At 33.7% G+C, this 24,711-nt stretch overlaps 1 protein-coding gene across 1 annotated transcript; it reads right to left on the reverse strand.

The window, feature by feature from the left end:
* Positions 1–513: 513 nt before the first annotated feature.
* On the reverse strand, positions 514–20,264 carry LOC149414757 (protein obstructor-E-like). Its single transcript, XM_089643442.1, has 5 exons — positions 20,109–20,264; positions 10,326–10,523; positions 2,959–3,162; positions 1,850–2,063; positions 514–671 (listed from the first exon to the last, which is right to left on the reverse strand). The coding sequence occupies exons 1-5, from the start codon at positions 20,149–20,151 to the stop codon at positions 605–607; spliced, it is 726 nt and encodes a 241-aa protein (XP_089499568.1). The 5' UTR covers positions 20,152–20,264; the 3' UTR covers positions 514–604.
* Between the last annotated feature and the right edge of the window lie 4,447 nt (positions 20,265–24,711).

Consider the following 24,711-nt stretch of genomic DNA (forward strand, 5'->3'; position numbering starts at 1 on the left):
TTTACGCAGCAAATACCGGAATGACTTCTAGCTTTTCAGATTTTTTACAAAGAATTTTTCTGTGGAATGCCAACGAAATATTTGCCGCGTTTTTAGTGTCAAAGCGTCTTCTTTCATTATTTTTGATGTAAATTGATTGTGGAAATAATAGATTTGAGGTATCATCAGAAAGATAGTTTTATCTACATTATTTTGATGTAATTTTTATAATATTTCACCCAAGAAATGTGATGAAAATTAACTTCGTAAGAAATGTCAAAATTTTTACGTCATAATGAATAATTATATTTTTAGCATTATTTATTTACAGGTTTCTTGCACAAAATAATATTATTAGTAACAACAGTTGTATAAACTAAAGAAATCTGGAAGAATTGTTATCATATACTTATATAATGCGACACAAAAAAAAATTTTAGTGGACACTTGACGTTTGATTTTGGAATTTGAGCTTTTGGAAATTGAGCTAGGAATTTCCTGGTACACCACAGGTTGAAGTCAATAAAGCACAGGTTTATCGTATCGTAAAAAACATTTTATTATTTTTTTTCACATTACAAGTAATATATTTATTATATTAGTTAACTATATAAATAGGAAGTATTTAGGATCGCTGCTTGACGGGAGCCTTGGCAGATGGGCCATCCTCAGTCTCTTTGTACCAATCCTCACTGGAAACAAACAAATAAACAAAAATTACATTTAAGAAAAATATCAGGCGTCTCGCTAATGTAGCTATACCTCAAGCAAAAGAAATTTGGCAGAAAGGGCGCGATTTATTAATTAATTCGTTAGCTTTCGTTGGTGGCTTGCCGCTCCCTCATTAATTCCAGATGAGGAGACGCTAGGGTACGGTCTATAGTTATTGGTTGATTCTACATTTTTCAAAAACATGCATATTTAGACGAACGGTTTTTCTCTTTTTCGTACATTTTTTTGCCATAAATCTTGGCAATATTTAAATTCTCCCCACTTCCACAATGATGCATGGCTGATGTGACAAATGTATTGTAAACACCCCATTAATGTTAACGGGGACGACCCGCGACGGGGCAAAGCATAAAAGTGCTTTGTATCCGTTACTTAACGGTTACACCAAAACTAAACGCGGTAAACCGCATCAATTTTCACTAATAAATTATACTTAAATACCGATTCTAATATGATTAACGCTTGTATCATTTTTAACTTGATGGTGGACACTGTAACGCTCTTCGAAACGTTGGCTAAAGAAGAAGGAAGCGCAACAAGGCGGAATAACCCAAAAATTAATCACGTCTAATGTTTTGTCTTTGCCCTTGGAATGGTGATTGTTTACCTTCAGTTTTTACTCTGTTATTAGGATGGCTCATAAGTAGTCAGAATACCGTATTTAACACAATGTTTTATCTCGGATGACAATTGAAGGAAATTGACAAATGTTGCAAATGAAAGATGAAAGATGAACATAGGACTAAACCTGCTACGTCTGGCCATTAACTGGTCTTTCTATCATAACCATTCTACGTGACCTAATTCAAAAACGAGATCTTGTAATTGGGGTATGTATGCAAATATTTTTGGAAACTAAACAGGTTTGAACCAATTATTCTGTATAAGAAACTGGTTGTTCTAATTCTATGTAACGGTTATATAACAATTTTTTACGATTTCATAAGATTGCTAATGAATTAAATTACATTTGGACGATCGATCTCACTCATATAAGGTGGTACCACACCTTTAGATGACTCAACACATAAAATACTTACAAAAGAAAACAATAATTTTTGTGCGGGTCTCTGAACTAATTTTAGATAACGTTTTTTATAATTTTCATTTGATGTCATTTGTATGATTGAATCCTTACCATCCGGGAACATTTTCGGGGGCATCACACCTCTGTGTCTCCTCATTGTAGACTTCTCCGACTGAGCATCCAAGGTCTCTGGGTTCAACTCCGTTCAGGCAGACGTAGAATCGCTGGCAGTCGCTGGGGTGGGCGAACTTGGGGTGGGTGACGGGTTGTCCCATAGGATCAGTGGGCAGCTCCTTGGGGCAGGTGAATCCGTCCTTCAATGTGTCTGGTGAAAGGGATAATCATTATTAACAAATAGAAAACAATTAAATAAACAGCTCGAGAATCCGAAATGAGCTCAACTTCCAACCACATGTAGATCATATATTAAGAATACCAGAAGATTGAATTTCACTGAAATAAGTACTGTTCTAGAAGAAAGACGTCCAGTGGGTCACCGTATGATGCAAAGTTGGGAGAAGCAACTCTGCAAAATGAGAGCAAGAGGAGATGTTGTGGCCGGTTATCCCTGCACGGTCATCCCTACAGAGCACGGATGCCCGGAGGCACATTTGCTGAGACAATGTGTCCACAACCCAAATATGATAAGACGAAAAAGATGAAATTAAGAATTTTATGTGGCTAGATTAGACTAGGAATAGCTCGAGATCCTTGGGGGATTCCGATGATGAATAAATGATCAAAATTTAATTGCTGTAGCAGTTTGTTTATTACAATTATTTCAATGAAAACTGTTTCTGCTTGATTGATGGTGCTATTGACTGCTTGAAGAAGTCCGTGAATTCCCTCTTTTACTTTTTTAAACGGAGTGATTTAAAGATGAAACGGACATTGGAAACATCGTCAAAGTTATCAACAGCTAAAGGAAGATAACATTTAGTAAGATAAAAATAAGAGAGTTACAATAAAATACCAAGATATTTAAGTCAACAAATCAGGCAGACCTGAAAATTCGAACCAAGCTCAGATGACAGCCTAGAAGAAAACAGATGGTTGAGACTCAAAAGCTCAACGGATACGCATAGGTTACTGAAACTTGTGGAGATTTTACAGTAGTGTAGCTACTCCTGGCTTTTGTTCCTGGTTTGCTTACTCTAAATCTCTAAAGAATCCATTTTAAATCCAAATGAAAGCTGCCTTCTAGAAATGAGGATACTCACTGTCGTTCTGGATGCATCCTTGCCTCTGGGCTGTGTCGGGCCACACGCAGGTGCCTGAGTACTCGTCGAAGTGAAGTCCCTTGGTGCAGATGACTTCCACTGCGTCTCCATCAATACAGTTGTAGAAGATGTTGCAGACGGATGTCTCGGGGTGAGCGAAGAAACCGTTGCGGCGGGGGCACAGAGTGTTGGCGTGGGCCTCCTCTGTAAACAAATAACACGATTGATTAATAAAACTGTTACAAGTTCTACTGAAGACGGAAACATTTCTCAACAATAATATTCCAAATAATAAACAAATTTAACCGTCCAGGAGTAATTGCCTGCCTAGACTATCTATCTAGACCGACTGATTTTGGATCGCTTGTAATTTCTTGTGTAATCAGAATTTTTAAAATAATATGCTGTCGTGAATGTATGACTTTTGTAACAACAAGATTCTACATTATCTTAGATTAGTCTGGGCAATTAGAAATTTTCAAAGCAGCTTGCGTGCATACTGCTATTTGCACGAATTATTGGTTCATCTTGTACATACATCAGCAGCTGAGTACCTATTTTCACTTAGAAATCAATGTCGGCAATTGTCTTGGGCCAGTTGGCTTTCTTCTGGCGTATAATCTGGTCTTGATTTTTCAGTACTCTACTTAAAGTGCCTACTAGGTTTCTCCGAGAAAATACGTTTAATTATTATAGAGCACAAATTGTGAAAGACCTATCTCAAATAGAACAAAGGTATGTTTGGATATTACCGAGATAAAATGCAAAATTTCGACTTAACTGAATTAGGAAGTGATTTTTGATCATCTTCATAAGTTATTGACTAGATGGCATCGTTGCTAATAGGTAGTTTCTCTTTGAATATTAGAGATGGCAGCACTTCCGTTTGTGCGGGCGGGTATGGGCGACAGACTTTGGCGTAATAACATTAAGATTGTTTACATTTTACATTCATAAAAATAAATGCTTAACTTTGATAATAAGCTGGTTCAATAGAAATACCTCATATTGGTAAGCAAGTAAATTAGAATCCGCTGTTGGATTTGAAATGAATTTATGTGATTGCCAACCGATTGAATTATCTGTAAGGAGCGTTTGTTTGCCAAACAGAAACAACAAAAAAGAAAAAAGACATGAATAAATGAATGTGATTGGCATTTGCATGAGTTAATTAGTGAAGTGTATAATGCGCTTCTCCAGTAATTAAATCCATGACCTATTCGTAACCACAATTCGATGAAAGCAAGTTTTTTCGACCTTCGAAACTTTCGGAAATAAGAACCTTGAAAGCACAATTAATTGATTATTGATTAGCCACGGAAACGTGCATCGCATCTTGCATTTATTTGTTCACACATAATAAATTTAAATATGTGCATTACGTGGCGTTCAGACATTCGTTTTGACAGATTTTTTTACAAACTATGGTACTATGGCATAACTGATAATTGGGGCATGTTGTGGGACTAAATGAGATGTGGGTTATACTTAGACGCCCTTGCGAATAAACGTGTTACAAAATCTACTAATAAACAACCATTTATCGTACACTAATGATTATTTATCAGTTGTTTAAAATTTTAAACACGTTTATTAGTAAGGTCCAGAGTATCTACCACTCTCTGATCAAAAAGTTTCTAAACTATTCAAAGTTTTTACCGAGAATTTTTGTTTCATTTGAACTTATAGTTTGGCCAAGGTTAGAGATCTATTTTTTTATGTGACAACTCACAAGCGCTCTCCTGTCTGCATAGTAAAAATACAGAGGAACTATGCCGCCATCAGCTGGGCAGCGTTGTGAGGCGGGCTAAGGTAGGGGCCGTAGGAAGGGATTTGATTTAAGAGAAACATTTCCTTTCATCAGTATCCATTATTCATATATTTTTAAACAATTTTTTCAAAATTGTGTTCGGTCACCTGACCGATTCTGAAGACATTTTTCATTGTACGCGGAGAAAAATGAGTTTGGCTGATTTATTAAAATCCTTTTAAAAACGGGAAATCAAACCGCTTCCTAATAGAAAATTGGTACTTTCCGAATATATCGGAATACGTGTTCATGCGTCTGCGTTTTTCCTGTTAATATATATTGACGAATTGTGAAAACATAATTATATTTATTGTTAATACATTCCTTTTTTACTGAAAGTTTAACATGAAACCTGTCAATCCATTCGTTTAGAGCCTGCAGTCCCGTTTTTAACAAGATAGCAAAAAAAATTGAAGAGATTTTTAATAAATTAGCAATATTTTAAATCAGTAAGTTTTTCAATGTTTTGAAAAACTTAAAATTAAAGATTGTAAATGTTTTGTAGTAATGTTTTTTTGAGGTAAGTCTGGATTTTCTGCTTCTAAATTTATATCTACCACTAGTTATCGGCTACCATGTAAAGTATAATGCAATTAGTACCTAACTAAGTGACGATTGCATTTCCTTGAAATGTTTACTTTTCTAGAAAAGCAATCAACTTCTGAGTGAACAGTAAGTAGTGCTGGAATAATGATAATTCGTGATTAACTGGTTATTCGGCATTCTCTGAGTATCGATAAATATTACAAGGACTCGGCAGTTCAGCATACTGACTTTCTGTTGCAAGACTGACGTGTTGCACATTTACAAGACGATTTGCAATTAATTAGCCGAAGATCACTACATTCACCTGTGCACTATTGCAAATTCTATAAATATGACGAAATATATGGCACAATAATTTTATCTGTCAGATAGCTAAAGGTTACTTTTTTGAAAGAGGTGAAACAGCAGGCCCTAAAAAAATAAGTTGTGATGGGTACCATGGGTAATTCAAAGATCGAATCGGTTCAAATCTCGGCGTGCGCAAGTAAATTTTGTATTATTTAACAATTTATTAATTAAAAATAATATGTAGTATACTTTCAGTACGTTCCAGAGCGGATGATACTCTCAGCATCACCCTGGTGTAAGACCACCATTCAGAATTTAAACGTGGCTTTAAATGGATTTATTCATGTTTGGTGACCAGATATGAATAGTGAGGTACTCCCTAACCTTCCTCTCTCCATCTCCTTCCTTTCCCCACTACCTTCAGCCTCACAACATACCAGAATAAGGGATGCTTTAGTCTCACTGGATCCAGACGTTTGTGAGCAGTTGGGACTCTCGTGCGTATTCACATTTAAAAAATTAATATAAAGTATCTCTCGTCCTTTTCTAATGGAAAAACACCCTTCCTTAATTTTATTTTGGTAGCTAAAGAAGTTTATTAAAGTTTTCACAAATGTTCACACAAATTTTTCATAAAAAAACTCTTCTGTTATTCTTATCTTATCTTATCTTATCTTCAAGGTGTCTCCATAGTGTGTCTTTACCCCTCTCTTCTCGTAAAAAAATTTAGTTATTCAAAAAGTTAACTCAATTAATATAGGTATCTAAATAATTATGTGAAACTTCTACACGGAACATTGTTATGTAAGGAAAACAAATAAAACTACCATAAATTTCCAAGAACCTTTATGGAATACATAATCGGATAGCAAATGAATACTATTTGATTGTTTTTCTGAATATACATTTTTTTTATTTTTTTTATTTTTTATAGTGAATACCTCACAAGAGTCCCAACTGCTCCCGTCTGGAGCCAGTGAGACTATGGCATCCCCAATTGGGGGATGTTGTGAGGCTGAAGGTAAGTGGGGAAGGGAAAGAGGAAGGTGGGGAAGTACCTGGCTATTCAGATCTAGTCACTAAACACGGCTAAAGCCATTTGGAGCAACGTTTCAATTCTGAATAGTGGTCTTACACCAGGGCGATACTGGTAGTATCTTCCACTCTGGAACGTGCCGCAAATATACTATATATTATTTTTAATTAATTAATTGTGAAATAACACAAATTAATCAAATAAAATTTATTTGCGCACGCCGGGTTCGAACCCGCGACCTTCGGAATGGCAGTCCAATGCGTTACCACTGGACTATGCCGGCCGTCAAATACATATCATGCCTATATCATTATTTTTTTCGAAAATTCTAAAAGCTTGCATGGCAGCCGATTTTATTCTTGACAACAACAGATTTATTCCAAGAAATCTGATGACTCAGAGAAATTCCAAAAATTTAGATTGAAAACATATTTACATACATGCAATGAAATAAAAAACATATTTTTTATTGTAATTCTCAAAATCAAGGACTTCAATCATTTACGATCTCTTCTGAGAAATTTGCCGCAAAGGATAAAATTATACAATTTCGCGGAATTACCGTTTAGTGTTTTTCAGTTTATTTTTTTATTTTATAGAAAGCTCGATTGTAGTTGGGGTTTAAACATTGCGATTTTAACTTTCTTTTCATGTATATAAACATTTGATAAAAATAAGTAATCAGTTACCATATTTACGGACGCTTCGCGCCAAGAAATGTACGTATTCCCTTCCATATACACAAGTGTTGGTCGCTTTGCAACGCTAGGGTTAGGTTAAGTTAGGATACGTATACACCGAGAGCCTGCTAATGTACAGTACAATGGCTAAAAAGGTGACATGCACCTACTATAAAAATGCAATAATGTTCTATATTTGAAGGCATTACATTTTAAAACTTCTTCTAATATGTTGAATTCAAATTTTGTCATAAATTCCTCGGCAATCCAATACATCCAATTAAGTCAACATTATGTCAGTTTGTAAATAGTTCTGATTTGAATATTCGACCCACAACAAGTTGTGCGTAACCACCGCGCACCTCAAGAATGAGGAAGAAAGTGTTCAGGTCGTAGTTATTTACTGGCCACAAAAGCTGTCATTAGTTATTATAATCTAAGGTTATTGAGCTAAAAATTATTCTGGTAGGAAGTATAACCTACGCACTTTCAATATTGTGCAACTTCTGAGCGCTTTGAATGATAACGAGGTGAAATATGAATAGCTGATTAGCAGAGGTAAATCGATTGTGGTTTTCGTACAAATCTCTTGCATTTTTTAATTTATTTCCGAGTTTTTCAATACCAAAAAGCTACAAATCATTTTTCTTAAATCTTCCCGATAGAGGTTAGTAAGTTTTTGTTGGCGTACAACTTTTGCAAATTGTTAGTCCATCCTAAAGCGTCTTCGGAACCAAACAGGAAGATGGCTCTTCACTCTAATGAATTTCTCAACAATTTCCTTTATAATTCGCCAACAAAGGAAGGTGAATTTGTTAATATCGTGTAAAGTCTTTATTGTCTACTTGTGAAAGACAAAATCAAATCTTATAGTCTACAATGTAGATTCTACATCAATATATAAACACCGATTAAACCAACGAAAAACAGCGAAAGATTTTTGGGAGAAGATTCTTACAGGAACTCTTTGAACAATTCAAGAAATTGGTGTCTGTCAAATTGATCAAAGGGCCACCAATAACATAAATTATACACCAGGAAAAGTTTAGCAGGACAAGTAAAAAAAATTGAAGACATAGAATCTTCTTTAAATTAGGGCGAAAGGACGAAAGAGTGTTGAGTAGTCTAAATTTTTTGGATAAATGATATGGATACCAATGATACAAACTTAGACATAAGTGACATGATAAATAGAGCAGGGGGCTTATTATTAAAAACTGCTACAATAGTATCACTATTGGCAGGAAAACTAAAAAAAGGTATCTAATAGAACAAAATCGAGTATTTTTTATAGATTTATAATCAAGATACATTGTTCACTAAACAATTTTAATAAATATTTTCAGCCCTTTACACAAAACATTTTTGGTAAATACATATATAAATTTGGTCGCCCATACACCCATTGAATATTATGTAACAATGTCATAATTATACTGCATAAACATGCATGAAAAATAATGGCCTAAGGAAATCACGTAGAGATCCATTGTTTTTAAGACAATGGACTCCAAAACTGCAGTATCAACGTCTGTGCTACATTTTATTAAGTTCTAACTGTTACGGTAATGTTTAACGGTTAAAAGTCAAAATAATATAACGGTTTGCTTGACAACGTGATGAATTTCAACTTTGGAATCGGGTTAATCAGGTCAAATACAAAGGACGATCGACTACCTTTAAACCTTATATGAATAGCTTGTGACACAATATAAATCGAAATAAGTTTGATTGACTTCCTAATTGAATAATGTAAGTAATTTTATCAACATTAATGTCTACTACTATTGTTTTTTAAGCCCACAAAGAACCATTTAATCAAGGTTTATGTCATTTTTAGTGGGCATTTTTTTAGCAACAGTTTTCTTTCAAAACGGTATGGAACGGTGATTAAACACATACAACCGTGAAAATTTTAAAATAAAATAAAATTATTCAGTCGATATCAACGGATAAATATCAGTCATTTTGCTATCATAGGTCATATACTATAACACCTTTGATATTATGTATTATTTATCAATAATAATAAATTATATGTAATTCTTTCCAAGAAATGTATATGTTGTCCTTGGCTTGGTGAGAAGCACTTTCTGTCTCGCTGGAGCGAATGTCAAATAAACCTGATTATTTGCTGCGAAATTAATTATTTAAACCGGTTTATCTGAGATAAAATCATCTGAAAGTGAATCTGCCATCCAATATTGCCACGGCTATCACCATGCAAAAAACATCACGTTTTCGATTATTTATTTAGATATTGTATAAATTAATGTTGTTACTTAACACGAACTCCGTTATTTGTGTAATTTGTTAACTTAATACTAATTTATGTGATAATATTTTTAATCGTTGAAAATATTTATGATATAAGGATTTTTGATTGCAAGAGAACATGAAAAATTAAAACGATTTTCCTAAGGAAATTAACCGAAAAAATAACATTAAATTGGAATCGAACCTCGAAACCTTCCGCCCTATTCAAAACTAATTTTTTACCAATTTCGTTTAAGTTAAGTTAAGTCATTTCAGGAAACTGGTGATCTTTCACCAGGTCAATACTGAGAGTGTTTGCTAATCTGAAACGTAGCGCAAATGAACGATGAACGATTTTATTGTACTTATTTGTGAAATAATCTTAATAAACAATAAAAACCATATTGTTAAAAATTGATATTAAAACTAGCCAGCCAATTGATGCGGAATTCGGTGTGCTCCGGGGTAACATTTTGGGTCCTATCTTGTTTTTAATGACATACATTATCGACTTTTGCAATTTAGAATCCGATGAGGAATCAATTCATTAGTCTTAATTAAATTTTCCCCGTGAGGTTTCAAAGTTACGACCTCAGGGTTCAAAGCCAAGAGACTCGCAAATCTGCAACGGAGTAAGTATATAATGGTTATTCGTATCCCGGTAATGGATGTCTCTTTTGTAATTGTTTTTAGTATATTATTTCGCTTTATTTTTTTAATTGCGGTTTTTTATGTATGATTAAAAACTTACGAAGTTCAGTCCTCTCTCCGCAGTCCACATTGAAGGGCTGGTCGCACTTGTTGATCTTCCTGATATGGGGGTCGAATACCAGACCGTCGGGGCACAGCTTCTCCTGTGGCACTCCATCGCGGCACTCGTAGAACTTGTCGCACTGTGTGGGGTGCTCGTACTGCCCATCCTTCACGGGGCACTTGTACTGCTGCGCGGCTGGAAGAATAAGAAGTCTAAATTAGTCATATTGTAAAGAGAAAACGTGAAACGTGAGCTAGACGGTTGGCGATGGGCTTAACGTCAAACCCCTGGTCATAGAAAAGTTGCAATTGAGGTGAATTATAAATGCCAGAAGAGCAATTCCACTAAAAAAATCTCAGTGCGATTCAAGAGGGAAGACGTCCTGTGTCCAATGTTAGGAACCTAAGCAAAGTTGGAAAAAGTAATTGGACGGAGGTCGAAGAAGCGCAGATCAGGGATGCCTTAAGGCGCCTTGCCCAGGAGATCGGTCCCCGACCAGAATTAGATACGGGAAAGAAATTGAGATGAGAAAGACAAACATCAGAAATACGTTGGCACCCCTTATGGATTTAAGGAAGAATAATAAGAGTTGAAAGCACGTACTATGAAGAATTTATCGATTCATTTCCATGATTATTTGATGTCTACGTTTTCGTCTATTTTCTGTTGTCCCACGCTTAGATTACTAATCTGAGCACGTGCTTCCAATGTGACCGGTTACACGCACACAATGCTTAATGTAACATGCCCAAGGTGTGGCAAGTAGGTACCACGTACCAGCAAACTGCCGTCGCCGCGGCTTACCGACAGATACTTTCACTTTGGGTTACCGAGGCTGTTTTCATTGGTCCCAGTTTCAATGTTAATTGGCACCAGAACGCGGAAACTGCCTTACAATTTGTTCTATCAACTACTGTTTTTATTGAACTGAATCATTATACGTTAGAATAGTATCTCTCACGGGCGTGGGTGATTAAATTTCACGACGCGGCGGAATGTCGCGAATTCAAAATGCAGGAATGTTTTTAATGTGTCCGTAGCCGATTCTTTAGATGACGTGCATTATTGATTAATGACGCTTTTGTAGGCAATGCTGGACTGTTAGATGCATGTAAGGATGCGGTTTTGCCTTTTTTAAAACATGTTCATCCGCGATAGCCTGCAATCACTGCCAATAATTAACCATAACTTCAAGCAAATGCGGCACGAATGGAGATGTTACAATTTCTGGACTGGAATTGGATTTCAAAGTATGTGTGATTGTAAAATACATAGAAACCAATATGTCTTTATACAAAAACATCTCGCAAGTCCTGCAATCACTTTAATGCATTATCTTTACTATAATGTAGATAATCTGTTTGAATGACCCATGTCCAAAAGCAAAAGAACTACGCGCGTTTTGAAAATTATATAGATTTTATTCTGTAAAAAATATTTTTATCAACGAGGATCAAAAGTACTTTAAAGCTCTTATTGACAGTTACTGAGTTTTAAGAATTCTTTTAATTGTTAAAAATAGGACAAGGTTCTCTTGTTTTTCAATTTTTTAGGGGAATCCTTTTTTTATTTTACCTCGAATGAACAATTAAATCAAGTTCTTTTGTTGAATTTTTCAAATACGTGATTGTTTATTACCAACAAACTCATCTGCACTTTATGTGAATTGCGCACATGTGATGGCTTATTGAATTATCTCAAATATAGTGAAACTTTCTTGAAGCATTGCGACGCGATAGAGTAAAACGTGCGGTCACAGTGACACAACCGATAAAAGTTTCCACAAAAAGGTTTCTATTAACCTGCCCACTTATGCTTTTTGTAATTATTTATGTATACCATAGCCGAGATGCTAACCGAAACCACGAATCTTGCAAAAGTGTCAACATTTTGTCGGCTTATTACATGAAACGAAATAAACGCAACACCTGCTTTCCCCCCAACCGGAATAATTATTATCAAATGTAGATATTGTAATTTAAGAATATTTTTTCAATTAACTATCTACAACTTTGGAGAAAGCAACTCCAGAAGCTCTGAGAGAAGAAGATCAGTCTGCAATGGAAGGAAGCAGCTGAAATACTACAGAACTAGGACGTCGGGAGAAATGGGACAAGGGGAAGTAGTTGAAGACGAAGCAGCTATTTGTTTACGATTCATATAACTGGAACAGTTTCTCATGGCAGGACATGTATTATGTATCTTATCAATAGCGGAAGATAGCCGACCACTAAAAAGGCTAAATTTGAATAAGCCTGGAAGATGAACGTGTCTAGGAGATCTCTGCTTAGGTAGTTGAGGGTTTGCAGACCAACACAGCATCCTTAAAGATGAGAAAATAATCTTAAGAATAGCTCTCTTTTCTGGATTTTCACACCATCTGAGTAGAGTTACACTGCAAATAATGAGACATTATTTAAGACGAGAAAAAACAAGTCTTGGTAAGTGGTATTTCTTCTAACTGTGCTGCTTTACTAGTGAAAAGAATTCTGTTTACCAAGCTCACTGAACTTGTATAAAAAGTACGTCTCCACACCTGAGTAGCGCAAATAATTCAGGGATACGCATAATAAATTCTGTGTGCGTGTTAAGAACCTTGTACCAATGATGTTACCTATATCAAGACATTGATTGCATCTTTTTATTTCTGTTAGCCAAGTTTACAGAATCGGCCCTAAATATTATTTCCCAAGGTATTGTTGTTTACGGATCGATTAATAGCATTTTTACTAAACAATTTTACTATCTGAGATTCCAATTATAGTATAAAATGTAAAAAATCATATTATGGAGCCATTTCACATTGTTTAACAATTTTTAGTTTTTAAAAATATTCATATTGCTAAATTGAAATGACCTAGCCAACTGAAAAAAAGATGTGATTATCTACAAATTTGTGGAAAAAAGCTTTTGTCCAAATTTCACGATGCTAAAGCTTCCTGATCGAGAATTATTTTAACTTTTTTACAGTCACAAATCGTTACATTTTTGTAAATACGGTTATGTGACAGCCTTCCATTTTCGTTTTATTTTCTCGACCTCTCTTTTTTTGTACAAAAAAACTAACGGAAATGCATACAATTATTCCCGACTTTCAATATTGCAGCCGGCAGCATGGCTGCTTTTTGTGTACAAATCTAATAGTGAAATAAATGAAAAAGTTCTAATAACAATAAGTTTCCAACAAAAAATACAATTTGATATTATTTTGTCTATTTTTCAATCTTGTTTCATTGTGAATCTTGAATAGACAAAGAAGTGTTTGAAATTGATTTAAAAACACTGTACCTACTGTTCAAAGAAAAATGCTTGAAGTCTTACAAAGAGTTTCTGAAAGTGTTTACCTAACAATAATATTAGATGGTAAGTTCTTGAGAACGTAATCATTTTTGTTTGGAAATATCATTATTATTAATTTTTATAATCATTGGGACTGCCACCACATTACAAATTACTCCACCGGTTTGCAATAAAGTCATTCTGAGAAAGTTGATGAAATAAAATGACATTTTCCCTTTGTGCTTTAAAACCATTTCTGAACTTTTTAAAACCGAGCTTCTCAGTTATTAGATTTGTGTAAATTAGTAGATGAAATCTTTGCACTTTGACACGTAAATGTTTTTTTAAAGCAGATACACAAGAACACTATATGATTAATGCATTAAGAGGAAGCTACAAGCCAAAAATGTGTATATATTGGTATACTTTATATCGTAGGTAATAGGCACTGTAACAGAAACGTTCGATTTCAAGAAATAAACTGGTTTTTATTTATTTTGTAAATAATTTTATAAGAAAGCAAAAAAGTTAATCAAGTGAAACTGTCATAGATAATCTTAGCTACAATACTGTATCTTTTAAAAGTTGTTTCCTTTATGCGTTCATACATTTCTACTGAAAAAATATATTGTTTAGTAGTTTGCATTTATATTTTTTATTTGGTAATCTATTTTTTTTATTTGTATTCTACTCAAGCGAAGCGATAGGAAAACCTTCAATTTACCTAATCCATATTTTTTTGTGATTCATAATGTACACCAATTCGTTATAAAAATTAATCTAAATAGTGATTTGGCAATAAGCTTCACCTTAAAGCTAATTTTTAATTTTCTCAATGCGTGTGTAAACGTATTTGTAATATTGCTTTTTTTCACTTGAAAGCTTTGAGTGGGTATCTACACTACTCCTAGAAACTTTCATAAAATTTTAAAGTGAATTTACATTGAATGACCATTTGAGTTATTTTATTAAGTGTTTTGTTCACAAAAACACAACTTGCATAACCTGGTGTGTTAAGTCTTTAACTAATGAATTGATAGATAAATAACTTCATCCCTTAGAAACTTATCGACAAAAATTTTGCACAGCGAAATTCAAAAACAACTTAAGGCGAAGCTTAGTGCCAAATCGCTATTTTGATTAATCTTTCTAACGAATTGGTGTACATTATGAAAACCAAAAAATATGCTTCAGTTAAATTGAAGGTTTTCTTGAGTAGAATACAAATAAAAAAATATGTTACTCAATAAAAAATATAAATGCAAACTTTTTTTCAATAGAAATATATGAACGCGTAAAGCAAACAACTTTGAAAAATACAGTATTGTAGTTAAGATTATCTGTGACAGTTTCACTTGATTAACTTTTTTTTTCTTGTAAAACAATTTATAAAATAGATAAAAACCAGTGTTTTGCTTGAAATCGAACGTTTCTAGAGTCCGTTTATCAAGCGATTTTTATGCCCATTACCTACGATATAAGGTATACCAAGAATATACACATTTTTGGCTTGTAGCTTCCTCTTAAGGTAACGCCGGCGTGTCATCTTGGTATTGACAGGAAGTTGTCGAACTTAATATAGGGAAGGTTAAAAAGGTGTTAATTCCAGAGAGTATTATGAATAATTTCATTAATATAGGTAATCAATTTAGCAAACGAAAAATTAATTTAATAGAGTAAGACGTGTTCGAGTATGCGTATTGAGTATGTGCATTTCGTTTTAAAGACGTTCGTAAACTAATCACCTAATTTAAATAATGTATTTCTTCATTCCGGGGGTAGCGAAATTATTTTTCCAACGGTTGTCAATCGTGATTTGATAATGAAATTGCCGGAACGCATTGCCTTGAAGTCCGAAGGCCAAATTACAATAAATATCTATATTATAATAGTCTGCGATCGAATTTGTTTTCCGTGTTATATCTGTGTCATACATTAACACCTTGTTTCAAGGTGAACCACAAAAAATCACTATAAATTGCAGAAATTGATCAGAACGGTTTAGAAATTTTGAGGTAAATGAAGAGAAATAACAAAAACTCACAGACTGTGAAAATGTCTAGATAGATTGTAAAATTTAAGTGGAATTAAAATTAATATGTTAATTACCTCGTGCATAATAAAATATACTTTCATTGTCAGAAATAAGTTTTTATGGGAATCCAACAGACCAGACTTATGACAAAAAAACAGAAGCGAATCTTTCAACTATTACTCACTCATGCCTGCCAGCAAAAAAGCTCGTATCACGTGGTAAAGTCTGCCACGTGTCAAAAACCATGGCTGCTACCATTATTTTACAGCAGCATCCGATTTGAGTAAAAAATAAAGTGTGTAATAATGGAAATTTAACGAAAAATGCTGCGAAACTTGCAGCTTATCCACATTACTAGCAATGATTGTAAAAGTTTTACAATATCGAAGATCAAGACAAACATTCACGGGTTACTACTAAAAACTTTACAATATTTTAAAAACTCCTACTACCGTCGTATAATGTAAAATTTTTTACAATTTTATTTTCTTTATTTCTTTCTCGTGTGTATTTATTTAGAATTAACGGTAAAAGTGCTATTTACAAGTATGATAGTTATTGATAGTCTTAGTACAAAGCAGAAAGAAGAAAGAAAATAAAAATTTAAGATTACATAAGTAAACAGTACAGCTTTATACATCAATAGAAACATATTCAAAACATCAGCTAACACAGCATAAGAGATACCAATGGTGTGTAAACTATTGATAAGAAAATTGTCGCCTAAAACCGTAGTACAATTGACACAATAATACGTACTAGGAAACCTTGAACTAATGGTAAATGTTAAATCATTTTCATGTTTAAATTGTGCTGTTTATGTAAAAGCACGCTGGGATTCGATAAATTAAGAAAAAAAAATTGAAAACAAATGATGATAGACTAAGCTCGCAGAGAAATTGAACCAACAATACCAGGTAAGAAACCTGACGCATTTGTCAACTCAGCTACTAACAGATCTAAGCTAATTGTAAAATACATATCTGATTTTCAAATTTTCAATTCAAATTTATATTAGCTAAATATGTTATATTGAACATTGATCAATGAACATGTTAGAATTGTCCAGCAACCTCCTAGAATCTAGAAACTGTATCTTTATTCATTACGCTTGTGGGGACACATTTGAAGCTGCAAATAATGGTACAGAGCTAAGACATTTTTTATTAAACATTTAATAATATATCAATTTATGAAACACTTAGAGTTATTATTGATATTTAATAACAGTATTACATTTGAGTTAGGCAACGAGGTACCGCAGACCGGTAAGATGTTGAGTAATTATTGACAATATGTATACGTATATGACCTCACTGATACTTGCAAAGAGATTGGCTCGGTAAAGACTTAGCACAGATATGGGAAAGAGGTTGTGAAGCAATAAAACCAGTTCCCTGATGTTTGGTTTGCCTTTCTTTGAACAGAAGACTGAACAACGAATCTTACAACTTTGCTTGATTTATGGAAAAATAATTTATCGTGGATATTTTCGGGCAGATTTTCGAAAAAAAATATTAAGTTTGTTGGATATTATAATATATAATAAGTAATATTTTAAAATATAATATATAATAAGGATATAATAATTTTCATATTGCAGGATTTGTAAAGCTGAAGGTATTTATAACATAGACGAAATCTACCCTTCGAATAAACCCAATGAATAAGCTCGAAAATTTAAACAAAAGAAATGCACGTTTCAAATAAAGAATATTTATTAATTAAATAAAACGTAGTCATTTTCTGATTATAGGGTAGGTACCTACTTTAACGATTATTTGAATAATCAGTTCAAATTTAAACATTTGGATATGACACTTAAATTCAAAGCAATTTTGTTTTAATGTGAATTTTTGATAGGTGGAATCGATTTCGCAGGTATTTTTATGCCTATAGAACGAATTTCAACTACGTAGTTGTTTACGCCTAGCCATTTAAGGGTGAGGTAATGAATTATTTTCTTAAGAGAAATTCTTTATTGAGAATTTTTTACAGTCAGAAAATAACGAAAAGTACAAAGAAATGAAAGATATATATAAATAGAGATAGAAAAACAATAGAATAAATAACTATACCAGTCACACTGGGAAGTGTTCCCATGTCGAGACATTACGATTACTTCAAAATTCAGAAGGAAGTGAAAAGACCTTGAATTATTTTTCAAATGAAAAGAAGGGTGTCTGTAAGTGGGTTTGTTTTTTATACAAATCTACAGTTTTATTCCGAAATTGATGAAATTTTTCGCACTTGACTTTCAAAACAAGATAAAGGTCACTGTCTAGATAAGCTTTTGAAAAAAACCACCCCCATACTCTCTTCCCACTCCTCGAAACAGAATAAATCGCAGGCAGTTCCGCCGAATTTAGCTATGTTTTCAATAAAGTTGCAAGGAGTACGACTATTAGCTAAGAATATTTTTTATATTTTGAAGAAAATATAAGAAGAGAAAAATACGATCGAACCGAAGATGTTAAAGTCAGTTTTAAGTAAATGAAAATTAGGGCAATAGAGCGATGTGATCATGAATGAAAATAAATGTAATAAAAAGTAAGAAGTTTTAACGTCCGAGAAATCAGAAAAAATACCTTATTAGAGCAATGTTGTTGATAACATCAAGGTTAAAATCGGCAAAAAAAAAATCATGTCATCCTAATTGAGATCTAATTGTTGAAAATCAATGTCGAACGATTAGAGAAAAATTGACATTATAGAATTAAAGTATTAGGTAGATACCTACTGCGGAAAAGCATGCTTGACCGAGTAGCATAAACCTTGAAAGACAAATTTAATCATGTCGATCATATTGTGGAAACTCCAAATTAATAGTTTATAAAATCCATCGGTATCGCAGAGCAATCTATGACATTGCTAACTTCTCAATATCAACGCAAAGAAAGTGTTTAAAAAAGTTGTTCAGAAACGGGTATTACATATTAAAAAATGTGCTAAACGATTTCGTCATAGATTAGTTCGATAGCAATAAAATTATTATTTATCTTTTCTTCCGAAAGAGACAGAACAGACAACAGAACTATTAGGTAAACAGTATTATGTAGGATTCTATTATATAACAACCGGTGAAATATTGACATTTAACGTTAAAATATCTTCTTTATATGACTCTCCTCACCTTTGTAAAGGTCGTCTGCATTATGCAAATGAAATCAGCACTTTACTGTCTCTGATTCTTTATTTGTATTTATTCCGCAGCTTTCTCTGCTTTGATTTCTTTCACAAATAACGTTGTTAAAGCTCTTTTAGAAAGCAATTTTAATCGTTTATTGGCCTTTTTATTGTTATCAAACGATAAATAATATTCAACTTCTCTTTAGCGTTATCAAAATACACGTTGCATATTGATAATCAGTTTTAATTTATGTAAAAAGTACGAATATAGTTCTACTAATGATAAAATTTCTTATTTCGAAAGTGCAGTTTGGTTTATTACAGTTGACAACAATGCAAGTGTCAATCTTGGTAAGAGAAAATAATTCACCTTCGACAAATAAAAAAAGCTATTCTCAGAAGATAATACTAATTTCCTGAACTTGATAAATGGTTTTTAGACAATGAAAAAAATAACAACGTGGCGCTTAAATCATAAACAAAAGTTAATGATACGTGTGATATATCGCTTAAAATAATTTGGCCTATATACCTCAATCGAAAAAATTACTTGTCATGATCGATTACTCGAAAAAACCAGCCTTGAAAATATGACGAGGTCGTCTGGAAAAGTATGCGTACAATTAATTAATTACTTTTTTGACTCAATTAATTATGTACCGCTTAATTACCAGAAAAAAATTGACATGAATAATTTGAGAAAGTAAAAAGTGGATATTGTACTTTTGTATTAAAAGAATTCGTAACAGCTGTCAGAAAGTTGAAAAGATTCAAAAGATCAAACCCTCGACTGCTATATACTTATTTGGGTTGTAAATTACACAAATAAGCATTTATGGGAAATATTCTGTTACGAAGACAGAGGTTTAGACTCTCTAAACAAACCTTCTGACTAATAAACGTGTTGCAAATTTTACAAAACTGCTGAATAACCATTTACCTTACATTAAAGGTTGTATATCAATTGTGTAAAATTTAAAATATTTTTATAAGTAAGGTCCTTAGTTTACTATTTTTAGCAAAATGGGAAGAAATTATTTGATTTAACCATCAACAAATGAGACACTAAGAATTGTATTTACAGTTTTTCTGAAATAAAAAATAATTTATATTCTTGCTTTTCTCGTTCATCATTAGTGTTTTGTGAGGTTACCTATAGGCAGATTTTACTATTGTATTAAATTTAAATTAATCTTAATCTTTTACTTAGCGATACTTTATGTCCAGAGACCAAAAACCATTATGGTATCATATTTTTACCGCGTTTTGTAAAATTTGATTACTTAATTACTGATATTTGATGTTCTTTTAATGTATATTAGTAAAAAAATACTCACATGCGCATACTGCCAAGGCAGCAAAAGCCACAAAGAACTTCATGTTGTATGGGATATGGACTAAATCAACTTGCACGATCAACTCTTGTCGTGGTGAGAGCTGCGCTGGCTTATAAAGGAGATTGCTTCCACTACAGGCGGCCGATGACTGAACTAACTTCGGGCGGTGGTGGTTCTTTTACCAGCGGTTCTGGGCTCTTTCTCCGCCTTCTTCCCCTCCCCACACCTTCTGTCCCCCGCTACACCATCAAGGAGCAGCGACTAGCGGTACGCCGAGGTGACTACGGTAATAGGCCGAATTACCATTGTATCAATGTCATTTTCCATAATAATTAACATGATTTAAAAAAATAATTATAGCTGATGATTTAACCCTTTCCTTACCAGAGTTCTTCTGGAGGAACACGAAGGAAAAAAAATATTTCTCTTGATTTGACGAACCAAATAGCCCCGTATTTTGCATATCGATTGAGGAAGATATTGCTTATAAGGAATAGAACAAATGTCGTACTGGAAACACATAATATTACTGTTATTTTGAATTAAAAACGCGTGTTTTGCAGCTTTTAACGGTTTGACATTTCTCGGATTTCAACATTATTTTAAAGGTAAGATATCGCATATTTCTGTTGAAAATAATTATTATATTGTGTATACATGTTTAATCTGATATGTAAATATGATTTCCATTCAAAAACATTGGTTTTTCATTTGCTTTTCGGTAATAACATTCATGTTCTTGAGCTGGCACTTTGGTCGTTCGTGGATGTTTTTCATAGAAATCTTTCTTTGGCCTTTAATATTGTTTTACTTGTTTTTATTTGATTCTTTTAAGATATATTAATTTATTTTATTATTTTTCGGTAGACTTTAACTTATTTTATTCATTTTTATAGATGGAGCATCGTGGTTTGACACATGAGGAGATCACCGTGATGCTGGAAGGAGATATTTCCGACGTGGAGTTGGAGTTGGAAGATGAAGATGAAGAGGGCTGGTCAGTTGAATATTTCCAGGATGCTGCAGAGGAAATCAATGTGGAGGCATTGAGCCAAGCTCTTGGAATGGATGTGGAAGTCCATGTCAGTACTTTTGTCATTATTTCTTATTGTTATATTACAGCGATTATTGCGTTTGAAGTAGATTTAAATATGAACAAATTTGGGTTTTAAATGAAACCATAAAGTATATATTTTTAATTATAGACTTTGGAAGAGAGGCAGCAGCCAGTGAAAGACGAGCCAGAGTCCTGCACCGTGCTGCAAGGACAACCCAGTGAAGCCTCAGCTTCCCATGGACGGAGAACCGATCTACGGTGGATCAAGAAAGATGTCGATCATGGACTCCTACTGGGATGTTACTTTCTCAAAACCACCACTGGATATATCTGCTCTACAATATTTTTATGTTTCATAGATGAAAATATTATAAAAAATATTGTTGAGCAGACAAATTTGTATTCAGTTCAAGAAAATAGCACCAGCGTCAACACCACATCATGATGGGTATCCTTAAGTATCCGGCATTCCACCTTTACTGGGCCAATGATACGAGGTTCTCTCTCATCGTTGATGTCATGCCTAGAAATCGTTTCACTTAGTTACGCTGGTGTCTTCATTTAAATGACAATAGCTTGTTGATTCCAAGAGGACAAGAGGGTTACGACAAATTATTTAAAATAAGGCCGATGGTAAATCCACTCCTTGAAAATATGGCCAAGATCGAACCTGAGGAATTCAATTCTGTAGACGAGCTCATGATACCGTTCAAAGGGAGAAGTAATTTGAAACAATATATTAAAAACAAGCCACACAAGTGGGGCATCAAAGTCTTCTCCCGAGCGGGAGCCAGTGGGCTCGTCTATGATTTTGAAATTTACACGGGCAAAATCACGAATGTCGGTGTGTTTCTCCAAAGAGAAATATTGTTTATTATAATTATTGTTTTCTAATTATTAATAATTGTTTTCTTTTATTTCACCACTAATATTTTTTGTTCTATTTGTTTTTCTTTCGTTAATTTAGGGTAATGGTCCGTTTTTAAAAATATATATTTATTTTGATTATTTCTTTTTTACTAAAATTATTTAAGCATAATATTAAATTGCAATTTAATATGCTTGCCTTTACAGATTAATAGAATTGATTTTTGTGTATTTATTTTCTATTTAAACAATTAAAAACACTTTAAAATTATGTATGCTCCTTGTACTACCCGTTCTTTGACTTACACCCCCTAAGCCCCAATGTTCTTCCTCAGGAACATACAATATTTCGAAAACTGTATGGAAAAAAAAATATTTTTTTTTGGTAAAAATATTGAAAAAAATTACAGAACTCAATAATGTAGACAAACATTTTTTTCGTTGGCTGGAAAAAGTCTGGTATTGAAAGGGTTAATAATGAAAATTTAGAACGAAAACATGCAGCGGATTGGTGAAAAATTGCATTCAAAATTTTGTATTTTACTAAACATGATTTTTAACGATGTTATATATAAGCTTGTGGTGGAGAGATGGGGGAATTTTTTATACAAACTGCAAAGTAAATGTGATAAATATCTTCACTTTTGCTCTGGTCAAAGATCACCATCCAGAATAACAGAACATTGTTTGAAATTCTATAAAACTGCAAACTGCAACATTTGTGTCAACCTATACACTAATCGCATTATAGCCGCTTATAGTCCGTTTAGTTTTCGGCACTCTTCCATGTCATATCTCCCATTGTTTCTATTATCTATGGATTGGGTATATTATGCCTCGCGATGTTATTTAAGTAAATAATATCAAATCCAAATGGCGCCTGGTGCTGCTAGTTTTAGGCGCCTTTTGAAATCTTACTATGCACATACTAGCTGAAGTCGCCAGCGTTACCCGAGCTAATCATAGAATTTTTGAAAATCAGATGTAGATAGTAATATTCCTCTTATTTTTAACATCAAGTGTACAAAAATTTCATCAAGAAATATCAAAATTCTACTTAAATGGAAGTGGTGGTTTTTCGAAATCTCTTGTGAGCTTCCTCTTCTTTCGAAGTAAGTGTGCGAAATTTCATCAATCTCTGAATAAAACCGTAGATTTGAAAACAAACCCGCTAACCATACCGTAAAACTTCTTTTTAATATACAGTTTTTTCCAATAAGAGGTGTTATTTTGAATAGCCCGCTATTTCGGTAGATGTTACTTTTGAAGCTGTCATTTTTTGACATTTGACAAGTGGAAACTACGTCATTAATAAAAATGGAACGATACACGCTTCAACAACGCATTGAAATTATTAAAATTCACTTGAGTGAATCAAATGCAAATCATCTTGAGTGATGAGGCCCATTTCCACCTCGGTGGCTTCGTCAACAAGCAAAATTGTCGTATCTGGGGCTCGGAAAACCGTTTATGGCCGGAATTGGATGGTATTGATCTGGACAACGTTTACTTTCAACAAGACAGCGCTACGTGCCACACAAGCAACGAAGCCATTGATTTTTACGATTGAATATCAAAATAACACCTCTTATTGGAAAACTCTGTATTATTTGTCTATATAGACAATTAGATAGGTTACTAATTCTAAAGACACAACTTGTTACAATTTTCATAGACCTCCAGTCTATGAAAATTGCTTTTGATTGAACTTATTGCTTATAATTTCAATTTTTTGTTTAATATAACCTAAACTAACACAAGCAAGTGGTATCTGGGCATGCACTCGACAAATCACAAATAATACAGATATTTCAAAATAAAGCCATTCCGTTAGACATTGGGAGTTCTAAAATGAATTAGATGTTCCCAATTCTTCAAGACATATATTTGAAGGAATCCTCCCGACATCCCACCCAACACCTTCAAAAATAGTCTCGTCCGGTACAACCAACGTCTTATTTTTCTTTTTCATGAACCTCCTGTCATCCAGCTTTGGATATATACCTTTCTCAATGTGTTCCAGATTTGTGGGTTCTATGCAAATCAGTCTGTCAGTGTGACCAAGGAGTAAAGGATGTATGAATCTATCCCTCGCACTGCGGCGCAAGGCAATGGTCAAGAAGATTCGGCAGGAGAGGTCATAGGGTCTCCTTCAACCGGTGTCTCTCGATCCAGCCCTCCAAGGAGATGGTGGGCAGATGCATCCGCTGTCAAGAACTGAAAAACCCCACCCCCCATGAACTCAGGCAGCCCTGAAGTCGTAGCGAACACTCGAGGTGACCTACGGCACAGGTATTCATCCAATTAATGATTCTCAGGGCGGCGGTAACCAAAGCAGCACCTAAAAACTCGGGAATCTAGAGTTCATGCAGCGGTGATTGATGTGTTTAACTGCATATCATGTACCTAGATGCAAGACAGCCTATCTGTCCAGTTGATTACATTATTTAAAAAATGTACTATTATATTTTTCATTTTAACTGTTTGTATTAGCATATTATTTACTCCCGCATCACTAAAATAATATGTATTTTAATAACAGTCCTGTATTTACTCAACCGTTTTGCATTTTGTATGTCTGTAAATTTTTTTGTACGTTCCGTTTCCGATTAAATAAGATGGCCCTTTTTATGGTTCAGTAAAGACAATTTTAAGATGTGAAAATGTCGTGTTTATCTG

The sequence above is a fragment of the Hesperophylax consimilis genome, chromosome 19, assembly GCF_061612785.1.
Source record: "Hesperophylax consimilis isolate HC1 chromosome 19, BYU_Hcon_1.0, whole genome shotgun sequence".
Taxonomy (NCBI): Eukaryota; Metazoa; Arthropoda; class Insecta; order Trichoptera; family Limnephilidae; genus Hesperophylax; species Hesperophylax consimilis.